At 41.6% G+C, this 13,438-nt stretch overlaps 1 protein-coding gene across 1 annotated transcript; it reads right to left on the bottom strand.

Moving 5' to 3' along the window:
* Nucleotides 1–2,381: 2,381 nt before the first annotated feature.
* skor2 (SKI family transcriptional corepressor 2) lies at nt 2,382–13,205 on the bottom strand. The gene is made up of 9 exons (XM_069159431.1): nt 13,103–13,205; nt 9,098–11,109; nt 8,379–8,442; nt 7,520–7,597; nt 4,489–4,554; nt 4,178–4,276; nt 3,913–3,980; nt 2,732–2,795; nt 2,382–2,437 (listed from the first exon to the last, which is right to left on the bottom strand). Exons 2-8 carry the CDS (start codon nt 11,078–11,080, stop codon nt 2,739–2,741), a joined length of 2,415 nt encoding a protein of 804 aa, XP_069015532.1. The 5' UTR covers nt 11,081–11,109; nt 13,103–13,205; the 3' UTR covers nt 2,382–2,437; nt 2,732–2,738.
* Nucleotides 13,206–13,438: the final 233 nt, after the last annotated feature.

The following is a 13,438-nucleotide window of genomic DNA, read 5'->3' on the forward strand; positions in this document are numbered from 1 at the left end:
CATTCATCCATCGGACTCAGCCTGTTTGATAAAGCGTCCAAACAGATTATTTTGGACCACACGCTATACTATGACATTTTTGTTCACATTTTGGACAACATACTATTCTATGCATTTTTTTTTTTTCGTGTTTTGGAATGTGATTTTGGACCACATGATATAGTAGGACATTTTTATCCCATTTTGGACCTCATGCTATCCTAGGACATTTTTCGACCATTTTTGACCACACACTATACTGTGACATTTTTGTCACATTTTGGACCACATGCTATTACATTTTTTTCTCACATTATTGACAATATGCAATAGTTGGGCATTTTTATGACATTTTGGACCACACATACTATAGTATGACATCATGGATGATGTGATCCATGATGTCAAAAGAGTGAGTTGTGTGAAATACAAACAAATACTGATACTTTAAAATTCACAAATTCACAAACTGAACTGTAATTTTGCACCTGTTTTCATAATAATCAGACATTGGGATATCTGAACACAACAGTTTTCTGATTTCAGCAGCATTAAATGATCTAAACTGTAGAAATATAATTTCTTTTTCAAAGTTATCTGGCAAAAAGAATTGTATTCTATTATATTTAAAAAAGTGAAACAGTCCTTATTCTGAAACCACCTTCTGTTTTTTTGTATAGACTTTTAATTTACACATAAATAGTAGAGAAACTACAAGAACATTTTGAAATACATCTGCATTAACAGTTTATAATGATAACATTTCCTCAGTACATGACGACTTTATCCATTCACTCTATAACCAAGGTGGGAGAGCTGTCATGTTTAATTTTTTGACATACACTTGACTGCACCATCATCATCATCATCATCATCATCATGTCTCTCTCTTTTTTATTTAACATTATAATAAATAGTATTTTCACAATCAGGGTCTCGGGGTAATAAATAAACAAACAAACAAACACATATAGATAGACTGACTGTGAGGTTCGGTATTCTCATGAATGATATTTCATACAGTCAGATGAAATCATTTACATACAGCTATACAACGGACAAATTGCTGCATTTTGCTCCTCGTGGCCCGGACACTGTGTTGGAGGGAAAGCAAGCACATCGAGTTGGCCTTTAATTGTCTGTTCACCATCAGCCGACACCCCACGGCAGATTCTGCTGCTGATGGCGGCAATATTACCTTCATATGTGGCGACGATGGAAGGTTGTTACAAATCTGGGCGGAGAAGTAAAGTACCCGCGCTGTGCCTTTAAGCAAATGGTTTAAACTGTTCAACAGGAAATGTAAAACAGGAAATAATTTCCTCTTTATACATGAAATTTGAAAAAAAAAAAAAAAAAAAAAAAAAAAAAAAAAAATGTATAATCAGATATGACATTGTGTAAAGACAATGCAGTGAATATAATACTTTAGGTTTTCTGTACATTAAGAAATCACTCCCAAATACTACAACTGTGGTGTAAACCCTTCCGTATGCGTTTGCGTAATGTGTGAACCGTTGTTGTGATGCCGCCATGTATGAATCCTGAATTTAATTACACCGTAAGGTTTACAACCCAAAGCTCCCAACACGCCCTGCGCTCTGATGCAGTTTTCTCCCTTCGTCTCCCATATTCAGAATATGGACATCGAGCAGGCCGAGCTCGAGCGCAGTCGGTTTTGTTGATGATGGTTTGTGTTAACAGTGAAGGGTCACAGCTGGACGCGAGGAGGAGAATCCCTTTGGGATCAAATGTGAACAATAAATAAAAGTCGGCGTGTTTGTTTCTCTTCACTTTTTCGTGTTACCAATATGACAACAGTGACAACAGCCACAATCTTGCGCAGCCCGTCCTCCATCGTCTGGTGTATGTACAGTTGGGCCAACAGCAGTCAAGAGCCACGGTAACAGCCAGTCTTTCTGTGTTCATGAATTTTCGTCTCTAAAGGGTTTAGAAAAGAGCTTCCTGACGTCCGCGGCGACCTTCGTCGTGGTCTTCGGCAGCCCCGGAAGTTCGCAAAGGGCAGCGAAGGCCGTGGTCGCCTTGGTCCTGGTTGGATAAAGCTTCAAATGCGACTGCCGACGCACCAGTGAGGAAAGAGCAGGAACTGTTCTATTTCCTCTGACGTCACCCAGTTTGGGTTCAGTCGGTTTGAGAGAGAAACTCGAGTCGGTGAAAAGGAAACGTTCTGAATCTTTTACCGGTGTGTTTCCCCGCAGCGGTGAACTCTGAGCAGACACGGTGTGAGCAGAGAAATTAAATGAGGTGGTACTGAAGAAGCAGCCAAACAATTGCTGTCCCAGGAGAACGTAAGAAATGTTTATGTACACTACAGTGTTATATTCCTCTCTGTCAGTTTTCACATCACTTTTTTTTTTTTTTTTTTTTTTTTTTTAACAATTTGGGACGTTCACAAAAATCCAAGCAGCTTCCTCCTCCTGATGTTGTTGACTAAAGCCTGTGAAGACAATAAAAAGATGCAAATGTTATTATTTATTCGTTTCACATCGAGGGTCCGGCCAAAGGGCGGCCAGTCAAACGGCCACTGTGAAACTAATTTGAACACATCTCAGATGGATCAAGTTTTCTGGATTATACGTCGTCAAGCAACTAAAACTGAATTTCATTGTTTTGCCACCGTTTTATCCAAACAAATCGCTCCCTTAAAGAAAACCATACATTTCATTTGAACGTACTGTATGTTAACGTTTTTTAATGAGCTGCATTGTCACATACGTTGAACTACAATCACCTTTCAGCTACTTGTTGAGGTGGGAGCTGATCTTTTCTTTTCTGATGATGTTTGCGTAGGGAATCTGAAAGACACACAAAGGAAAGAGATAACACTTAGCTTCATCAGACAAATGCATTTACAACACACGTGCCAGTCAAAGCTAAATAGTGACAGCATATGACTTATTTTTGTGTTTAAAATAAAGAATACCGTATCCTGTAAAGGTAAATAAAAATGTCTGTAAAGCACACTTTCCTTCATTTCATTTATCTATTTTGAAATATACGGGTGAAAAAAAAAATACACGAGGATTTTATCACCGTTTAGAAAATAAAAAGTAGAAATTCTAGACAAGATGCTGAAAGTTTTTTTTTAAATCTTATCCCACAGCAACATAAATTAAACATTTTGTTGCAGTTCGTTTGAACGTCTGTGTGGAATTAATGTGTCATTACTCTCCGACGAATCCATCTGCCGGTTCCAGACACATTTGTCAATTTCTTCGGTGTGCACGTGCATGCTTGTAACATTCGCCTTTTCGGTCGCGTGCCCGTGTGGTGACATGGATGCGGCGTGCTCTCGTCTGTGGGTTTTTATTTATTTATTTATTTTTTTTCCGGTGTTACGCGCACGGTTTGCGATCGTGCGCGCACAAGCGTCGTCGCGTGTGTCAGAAAGCGAAGACAAACAGCGTCTGTCAGCCGGTCGACCAGCTGCTCCGGTGATTGATGTCGACGGAAACGCTCAGACGGCTGCGGAGGAACTTCTCACCCGTGAAAGACAAAGTACGTGATTGGCTCCGTCTTTTGATGGACGGATAAGCAACAGCACGAGTGTCCGGTTGAGTCTCGCGGGTGGCTTTATTTATTCATCGTTTCCTTTCTGATTTAGGATTTCCTCATTATATCTATAATCTACTGCAGCTGTAGCAACGGTAGACTTATTATTGTCGCATTTCCTCGTCTGTTTATGATTTCTTATTTCTCTGTTCGAGCAGTGTAATTATATTCTTATGAGAAGTGCTTCATAATTAGTTTTAATTCTATTCTTTCTTAAAATCATTTCAGACACTGTTGGTTTAAAGCAATTATTGAGGCTTTTTTAAATTCATGCATCTAAAATGGGATGTTTTATTTGTCATCTTAAAAGCGTATTTTCTATCAGTGTTCAGCACCTAATTGTACCATTAGCAGTCTTACCATCTGCAACTGCTGGACCATCTCCTCTCTGTAGGCGAGCTCTCGTTTCATCTGATCTTGAAAATTATCTGGAAGATGAAATCTATGATTAGCTGGTGCAGTATTATCGTTTGAGTGATTGATCAGTTATAAAGAAAGCTGAAAAAGGAGGAGAAAGAGAGAAAAAGGCTGAGAAGGAGAAGTTGCCCTTGGGGGGTGGGGGGGTGGGGGGGGGGGATGAAAAAAAAAAAAAAAGAGAGAAAAGGGTGAGAAAAGACAGACTTACGGAAAACAGGAAATGGCGAGGTGCCCTTCAGAGCGTGAAACTCTTGTTCCAGTCTCCTCCTGAAGTCGATCTGCTCCAGCAGAACCTTCTGGAGCTCCTCTACAGAAGGACGGGACGGGGGAGAAGAAAAGAGACGTGGAAATACGGGGAGGAGAAAGAGGAGAGAGGATTGTCTGTTAGAAAAGATGTCGTCGAATATACGTTTACTGCCTGTGATTCAGCAGAATGCGTCTATAAAAGTATAAACAGTGCCGCTGAGAGAAGCGAGGCTGTTTTATCTACAATCAGTGTTACTCAGAAACAATCTTTACCTTTCTCCATGTTCTCAACGTCCTTCTTCAGCGGCACAGGAGAGGCAGCACCTTGGCTTCGATCACCTGAAAGCACGGAGAGATTTAATTGCTGTTCTTTGACCTACAGACAAACAGTGGCATCAAAAAGGTTGGACAGTCAAAATATCACAAAACCTCAATGAGGTGCATAAAAGTGTGTCACAAAATATAAGATAAACCAGTATTTGATTTAGCAGAAAACAAATACTTTCAGACCACGTAACTGAGTAAAATCTGGCAATAAACATCACCAAGGATCACTTTACACCTTCTCGGATCAACCGGTATGGATACAGGGAGACAGCAATTACAGCATGAACCGGGTGTAATCTCAAAGGATGAAACAGCGAGGATTAAAAATGCAAAAGATGAGTCCAAATTCAACCTGCATGGATCTGACATAGAGTTTGTACGGAGAGCTCCAACCAAGCCAGACAGACGGTGGTGCATTGAAGCAATGCTAAAACCTCATTACTACGATTGTTTTAGTGACCTCATATTAAGGTGTCCAAATCATTTATTGTCTTCATTTTGAGCTGCATTTTTTTTTTTTTTTTTATTGTTTCATAATTAAAAAAACCTTTCAACTTTTTTGATAGTGTATCTCTGCATTCTTTCTTTCAAATAAATGGCTTTTATTTTGACATTCTGTCGTGAAATTAATACATTTTTAAGTGTGACTTGTGTGTCTACCTACTTTTTGGGCCCAAAAGTAGTTCATTCAATCACAAAATCCGACGATGTATTTTGTGTACAGCGCATATAATCCTAATCTTGTCATGTACTAATTTCCCATCAGTCTTCATCGTTTGTATTCGTGTGTGATCTTTCTGCAGTGTGGCGTTAGAAACCTAATTAAAACCCCGCTGCGTTGGAAGGAGGCAACCTCCTCTGTGTTTAGTGGACCGTTGCAATGCGCTGTTTGGTCTCTGGGTGTCAGTGTACGTCTGTGGCAACGACAGTGTTTGTGTCCACTGGAGAAGAGATCTTTACTGCATTCACTACTTCACTTATTCAGTCTCTGCTTGTTCTCAGATCAAATCACAGAAATTGGTGTAAATAACTGTGGTATCTTTTTTTTTTTTTTTTTTTTAAACTGAAGTAAGAGAGGAGTGCTCAAAACAAGATGTTTAGATGGGTATTTCCCAGGATTTTGCCCCAAAATAATAATAATAATAATAATAATAATAATAATAATAAAAAAAAAGTATAGTTGCTGATAACAGTTGTACTATAGTGTCAACAAAGGTAACTTATTTTGCAGGTGAATATTGTTGACTAACACATTGGAGACAGCAGGATGAAGTCTCAACATTCATAAATTCATGTCAAACAGCATTCTCACGTTTACAGTGATGTTTCACGTCACGTATATTTAGACTGTTTATTTTATTTATTTGTAAAGTTTCGTGACAGCTGGAGGGTAAATCTACTAGTTGCTTTAAAACTTCACAAACATCTTCATCGCAGGGCGTTTTCAAATGGACCCGTTTGAAGGTGTCTGTATTGTTATGCCTTGTTTTTTTTTTTTTGCGCTAACGTCTGAATTGTGACAATGAGGCATTGAACGCCTTAAATGAAGCAATCCAGCACCCTCGATATGTTTATTTTCCTGCAGTCATTTCATGTCTTGGCTCCTTAAGCCTCCCTATGCTTCTCTCCCTCATTTAGAGCAGAGAGAGCTCTCCTCTCCTCTCTCTGTCTCATTTGACAAGCAAATTTGCAGACAGTGCCCGAGGATAACAACCTCGTTTGACAGTCAATTAACCGTGAATAGTCAAAGCCAAGGCGGTTTGCATTACATAAATGGAAAATTAGATTATTTTTTCTCCCTAGAAACAGAGGGAGAGTTTAAAGACAGTGGAGGGGGGGCGGGGGGGCGGGGGGGGCGGTGGTGGTGGGACTCAGAGGAATCAGGCCTTCTAATCACGTAGAGCTTCCCACCGCCCAGGGAGACGTTTGGCAATCAGGGGAAAGGTGGTCTCATTTAATTTGTTTCGTGTAATTTTTCGAAATACATTATACATTATGCGCAGGGATCATTACGGTGCGTGTGTGTGTGTGTGTGTGTGTGTGTGTGTGTGTGTGTGTGTGTGTGTGTGTGCAGAGGTTGAGGAAGTGTGTGTGTGTGTGTGTGTGGGGGGGGGTAGATATAAATGTTGGCACAGATGTCATAAAGCACTTTTAATGTCTTCCTGACAGATATAAAAAGGCAATAAGCTGTGATCTTTTTCAAACGGGAAAGGCTTTTTTTTTCTTCTGCGCGCTGAGAAAGGAGGGGGGAAAAAAAAAGGCAATTATGTCGGCGGTGATATGGGTCTAGGATGGAGATTGCCAGCGCGGCTGCTTATCTGAGAGCTGATGTTTTCTTGTTGAACTATAACGGCCCCCCTAAGACTAACAGCCCTGGCGACAGCGCCGCTAAAGAGAGCAGCCGTGGCAGAGCGGCAACGGAAGCAGCTTTCCTCTGCTGTTTCATCTCCGAGTGTATTTATGTGAATTCCTTAACTCGCAGTCTGAGAAGAGTCGGAGATGGATAAAGACTGAGGAGCTTGCCCGCACTGCTTTATGTACTCTGACAGTCACTTATGTCATTGTCATCTCTGTACACAAAGTCATAGTTTCACCCTGAGATTTTCTTCTTTTTTTTTTAATTATCAGAATTGCTAGTTTTATGTATTTTTTTTTTTTAATTTCCTCATGTAAATATTTTCTCATGGTTTAATGTGGAGTTTGAGGATGACCTCAAATTTGCGGTGCGGAGGTGTGAGATTCAAATCACACTGGTGTAAGACTAAATGCAGGAATTAAATTAACCACGCCATCCTAACAATTTAACTTTCACCCGTTCCTACTTTACTAAGTACGCAAGTTACTCTCTGCTTTTTTTTTTTTCCCTCTCTTTTTTTTCACCGATCCGTTTGTTGTTTTCTATCTGAACGCAGCTGCTCGGCAACCACTTATGAAATAGAAAAAAAAAACAAAAAAAACCATAAGTGAGTATTCGTACCCGAGCTCTCCCTCCAATAGTCCGGCGCTGACGTCTCACTCTCCGCTGCAAAGAAACTGTTCTGCTCTTTGTTTTCATCTGGAAGAAGATGAGAGAGATAGACAGGAAGAGAGATTCAGTAAGGCCCATTGGTTGAGCTGCCTATCCGGACACATGGAGATAACTAAGTGTACGCATGGTGGGTGTGTGTGTGTGTGTGTGTGTGTGTGTGTGTGTGTGTGTGTGTGTGTGCGTGTGTGTGTGTGCGTGCGCGCGTGTGTGCGTGTGTTTGTTCTGCGCACTGCCGCAGAAACCCGCAGAAGACATTTTCCTCAGCGAAAGGGTCCGAGTGGGAGATGAGAGGAGCAAATGAAACGTCACAGGAATACGAGTCTCGCAGGGACACGCGGACACTATAAAACCACTCACTCAGACAATAAGTGAAACAAAGATGCTATAATACAACTGACTCAGACGTCCGATGAAACAGATAGCGTGTGACAGTTTGCTGAAATAGATTGTGTAATGCTATTTGATGAAAGGTTGTAAAAAAAAAAAAAAGAAAAAACTAAAGAAAACAACAACTGTGCAAACATTTGAGGAAACCAAAACATCGTAAAACGACTGCAGGGTGAAAGCGTCCGATGCGAAGTGATTTTTGGATATTGTATATATGAAGGAAAAGACTTTGCTTTGGTTTTGCAAGTGCTTGAAGAATAGCGGTTAATGTCTTTTAATTGTTGTGCTAACAACCTTTTGGTGGTTTTTAAACTGATACATTTAATTGCATTTGTCACATGATAGATTTTTTTTTTTTTTTTTTTTTAAATTTAAATTATACATACAAAAATGGCAAAAATATGAAAATGTCGGTGCTCACCAGAAATGCTGGAACTGTCTTTGGTTGCGTATGCAGGGAGCCCTTCATCTCTGTTTTTGTGAACCTGGAAATCACATAAAGTTGATAAGCATTTTGTTTACACGTTATCCATTGTATCATTTATACAGTACAATATCCTCCTGTGAGGTGGAGTAATGATTGTGATTTTCAATCTTTGTTGTGGTGGTGGTGGTTTATATTAACATATGGTTGCATTTTTTGTATTTTTTTTTTTAAATTCAAGCACCTGTTTCTTTTTTGCGTGTATTATTTAGCTCATTACTGGACACATACAATCTCCCTGCGCTGGTAATTACTTAACGTAAAGTGTATTGGTTTGGAGCTCTTCCCTGTGGATCTCTGAAATCGGTGAGATGTGCAGTATGTTAGTCAACGGCTAATTCAAATAGCTTCAATTGCTCCTCATAACTCTACCTCTGTCGCTCCGTCCTCCTCCTGGAGGCTCGGTTAATGTGGGAGTCGACAGGTTAAAGATTAGAGTTGCCCTAACAGGCAGGGCTGACAGAGGGAGAACAAACACATTGTGGCCATTAAACAAGCCACGCCTGGGCCTATTAGCTGGGATCAGAGTGGGGTGACTGTTTCAATTCCTACAGGGAGAAACCAGCCTATCAATCTGCTTATGCAGATCACACCACTGCCTCACTGCAGCACCATTTAAATAATAATTAGCTAAAATGGCCTGCGGGGATATTTACGTTTTTGTAAGCTGTGTCCTCTCGGTGAGGCGGGGTGGAGCTGGAGAGAGGCAGGCTGGCAGGAGGGGAGGCGGGCAGGCTGGGGGACTCCTGGTGGATGGGATCTGAGGAGGATCGAGGGGAGGCGCTGGGATACATTGCACCACTCCCTCTATCCTTCCCCCTCTCCTCTCCAGCACTGTCACTAAGCACGGGGAGGTACAGGTTGGTTTGAGTCTGTGGTGGCCTGCTGGTGAAGCTCCCCTCCTCCTCCTCCTCCTCCTCCTGCTTCGACGACTCCACATCCACTTCCCCTTCTTCTTCACTCTCTGCTCCCTCTGCTTCTCCGTCGCCTCCGCTTTCACTTCCGTAACTGCAGCTGCTTGTGGGCGACAGCCGCTGATGTCGGTCCGACCCGGTGACCACAGCCCCAAAGTCCTCGTCCGTTGCCCCCGTGACTCCTCTGCCGTTGCTGTGGAGCTTGGCAATGCTCTCTGCATCCTTAATGACCGGGCGGAAGGCCGAGCCGTAGCTCGGCTTCCTCGCTTGGAGGGTCGGGGTGTCTAGAAGTTTGAGCCAGCCCTCTGATGTCACAGGGCGAAGGTCAGGTGTAACCGTCGTGCACTCTTGGTCAAACAGCCCAGATCTGGCTGTGGTGGTCCCGCCGCTGGGGGCCATGGTTGCGCTGACGCCGTTTCCGTTGCCACTTACAGCTGCAGATTCACTGGGGTCTGAGAGATCCAGAAAGGCCTGCCTGAGAGAGGGGTTGTCGGCCAGGGAGGAGAGGGTGCTGGGCTGAGGCTGGAGGTAGGTGGGGACGGGGATTCCTCCTGCTGCTCTCGGTGGCCAAAACATGCAGAAAGGAGGATAGAAAGTGTCTTTGCGGCCAGGCCACAAGAGACCCGACAAACCTGCTCCTTTCTGCCCAGCTGAAACGTCACTGTCCTCTTTTTTCTGCTGGCAGAGGCCAAATGCTGGAAAGGGATACGGGGAGGGGAAGAGTGACGTGGGAGGGAACTTCTGCAGCATGCCGAAGCCTTTGCTTGGGACGGGGATCACAGGGTAGCTGCGTGCCGTCTTACGGGGAGACAGACTGCCCCCGTCCAGGTCATCCTCGTCTTCATAGCGGGCTCTTTTCTGCGCCCCCAGGTCAGGTCCCATCATGTGAGGCACCACCGAACCAGAGAGACTCTTCATAGAACCCATCGAGGCTGAAGAGGGGAGCGCTCTCTTTCGGCTGCCTCCGTTGAACATAGCTTTGACATCTTCCCACGCGTAAACTAACTCATCAGCCGGGTGTTTGTCGGAGAGTTTGAGGTGCCGTCGCCAGGAGTTGAAGTTGGCAGCGTCGGGCTGGGTGTACTTGGCGTCTGGCGTGCGGTGGGAGTGGAAAATGAACTTGTTTGGGGAGAAGTACATGTTGCAGAAGGCGCACTTGATGCATTTGGCTCTGGAACTGTTGTAGCGCGCGGGGATGAAGTTACCACGGCAACCCCAGGCGCATTCGTGCGTCACGTCGAAGGAAAAGTTGTCTGGCAGTTTCGGCGGTGCGTTCTCTCCCAGGAAAGACTTACACAGGCGCTCGGCTTCACGCTTGGTGATCATGCCGCAGCGGCGTGACGAGATGGGCATGGCACCAGCCCTGCGCAGGATCTCCAGCTGCACCGGAGTGCATTGGACACAGGTGATGCCCAGAGCCACGCGACGATTATGAATCTCGTTGTAACTGTAGTGCTTGAGGAGTGTGTTGGAAATCTGCGCCAAGCAGAGTCTCTCGTTGTTGTCAATGACCAACGATACAATGGGAACGCCGTATAGGATGACTTGGCCAACCTGGTTGGGTTTGCGGGGCGGGGAGGAAGAGGAAGGAGAGGGTGAGGACATGGACGAAGATGAGGAGTGCAGATGGGCGGGCCTGGGTGGAGTCAGCGGTTCTTGTTGGTAAGGGCCTGTTGAGCTCGTCATTATGATGTCATTAGTGCTTGAAAGATGGGTCTTGTCCATACTTAAAGGAAAACTTGTGGTCGGACAACCTGTTAGAAACAATAACAATTTTTTAAAAAAGATCCACATGTTGATGCGTTTACCATAAAGAACATATACATATATATATATACATTCCAGCAAATACTTTTATAATCTGTAAATTTGTTGAAAAGTATAAAAGATGGAGAAGAAAGGAGAGCAGATCAGAAAGATAAAGAAAAGAAGAAAGTTCATATTGATACGAATTATTATTTAAAATGAAATGTCTGTGATTTCCCATTTAAAGTAAAACATATTTGCCAATTTTCTGTTTTCAGGAGTTGACAAAATTTGGAAATACTTCGATATCACTACAACATTATAAACATTCACAAAATTATTGAAAAAAAACTATCAACTAAGATAGGACACCGAATCATTGCTCTGTTTCTGGTTAACAGTAAATAGAAAAATACCTTTTTTTAAAATTCTTATTTCCAATGCATTATCAAAATATTAAATTAGGAAAAAAAAATTCAATTCATTTCTTTTCCACAAATTATAGCCTCTACTGCGTTTTAGAACTCTCCAGCTCTGAAGTGTGTTTGCCTGTGTGTGTTTTCAGCAGTATGTCCAACAGACTCTGAAAGAGGATGAGAAAACACACTCTTCTAAAATCAGTGTCGCAGTGGAAGTACAGTATTATCCTACATTTCCCCCCCAAACTCCTCGTTTAGGCATACATTAACCTGGACATTTTGTGTTTTGGTTTATTCATATATTTCTTACATTTTGAAAAAGCTGTAACTTTAAACATGAATCTAGTATTAATAAGAACACAGTATTTTAAGGCAGCATACTTCCAGCTTATTTTTTTTTTTTGGCAACAATTACTCTCCTGTTTTGTTTAACTATTTTTTTTTTTTTTTTTAAAGACAGCTGTGGTGAAACATTCAGGTGTCACATCAGTGTAAATACTGTATTCCTTAATAAAAAAAAAATCCAACCTCTTTCTATTTACTATATTTGTTTTAATATATTTCAAAAATCATAACAATGTTAATGGCAGAAAAAGTAATGCTAAAAGAAAGAACTTGAGCTGTAAGACAGCAAAAATCTATTGTGCTGTATTATCTCAAAAATTGCACTAATGTTTTAATGTACAATATAAAGCATATTATTGTCTTAAAAGCCTGCTTAGCAGTAAATAATATTCAGAAACTGACTTCAGCTTTTCATAAACAACTTCTAAAATGTATATTTAAAAAAAAAATTCTCATTTCTTAAAATATTTCACTGGCAGCACATTAATGATAAAGTTGTTGTACATCATTTTTATGGTGTTTGAACAACAAAAATAGGATAAACAACTCTGGAAAATTAAGAAATTTCTTTCAGTTTGTTCCAACCTTTTCTGTAAATTACTAATATATTTGTAATATTATTGCACATTATATATATATATTTTTTTTTTTTTTTTACAAAAAAAGGCATTACTACAATAAGATAATATACGGAATTAGAAAGACCTGGACCCCAGAATGTAAAACGAAAAGCGTTCGTTTCTCTCTCTTTTTTTTTTGTCTTTTAAATTAACAAGTTGTTACAGCGCAGGCTATACAGCAAACTACGCAGGAAATACACAATATTCGAACTACGGATCATTTGTTCTTGCTTCTGCTCTGCTAAAGTTTTGTTTCTGGCAAAAGTAGCCACGTAGGCCTTCATTAAACAAGCACGCTTGACAGTTAGTTAGGCGTCAAGCTTAACTTCCGTGGAAGAATATTAAAGGCAGACAAAACAGCTTTTTTTTTTTAATTAAGTAAAGAAAAACTGACAATAATACTAATATGCACTGTGTTCTTAATTGTGCTCGAAATTCAACGGGATGTTTGTCGTACGATACAGCGGCTACTCCAACACACTTCAAGCGTGTTCGTCTTCGATACGTCAACTACAGAAGCTCGTTTTCTATCCCCTTGTTAATGTTAACAGACACAGCGGATACATTTTTAACAACGTTTTAGCCACCTTCAGCAGAAATGGTCGAGCAGTCCTTACCTCTGACTTCTGGGAATAATCCCAAAACGCGCCAAAAAAAAATATCTCCGTCACGAGCGAAATCGATTTATCCTACGTATCTTTAAAAAACTCATTTTTTTTTTTTTTTAAACACGTAAACAGACTGAATAATGTCCGGAAAACACGTGGAATCGGTGTCTTCCTCTCTTTAACTGTGGAGTGAGCCTGCTCGTGAGATGTGAGTAAACTGCGACGCTCGCGCCGGCTTTATTCCCCTTTCAGAGACACCACGCGCGGTCCTAATCTATCTCTCTCTCTCTCACTCTCCCTCTCTCTCTCTCTCTCTCTCTCCCTCTCTCTCTCTCTCTCTCTCTC

The sequence above is a fragment of the Embiotoca jacksoni genome, unplaced genomic scaffold (genome assembly GCF_022577435.1).
Source record: "Embiotoca jacksoni isolate LCO1_2020_lvr unplaced genomic scaffold, fEmbJac1.0.p SCAF_10, whole genome shotgun sequence".
NCBI lineage: Eukaryota > Metazoa > Chordata > Actinopteri > Embiotocidae > Embiotoca > Embiotoca jacksoni.

Bases quoted from the DNA above. Each gene is read 5' to 3' on its own strand.
- skor2 (XM_069159431.1), bottom strand. From the start codon at position 11,080: ATGGACAAGACCCATCTTTCAAGCACTAATGACATCATAATGACGAGC. The intron at 4,277-4,488 runs GTAAAGATTGTT...GTCCTTCTGTAG, and splicing joins CGTTGAGAACATGGAGAAAG to AGGAGCTCCAGAAGGTTCTG. The intron at 2,796-3,912 runs GTAAGACTGCTA...TGTGTCTTTCAG, and splicing joins TGGTCCAGCAGTTGCAGATG to ATTCCCTACGCAAACATCAT.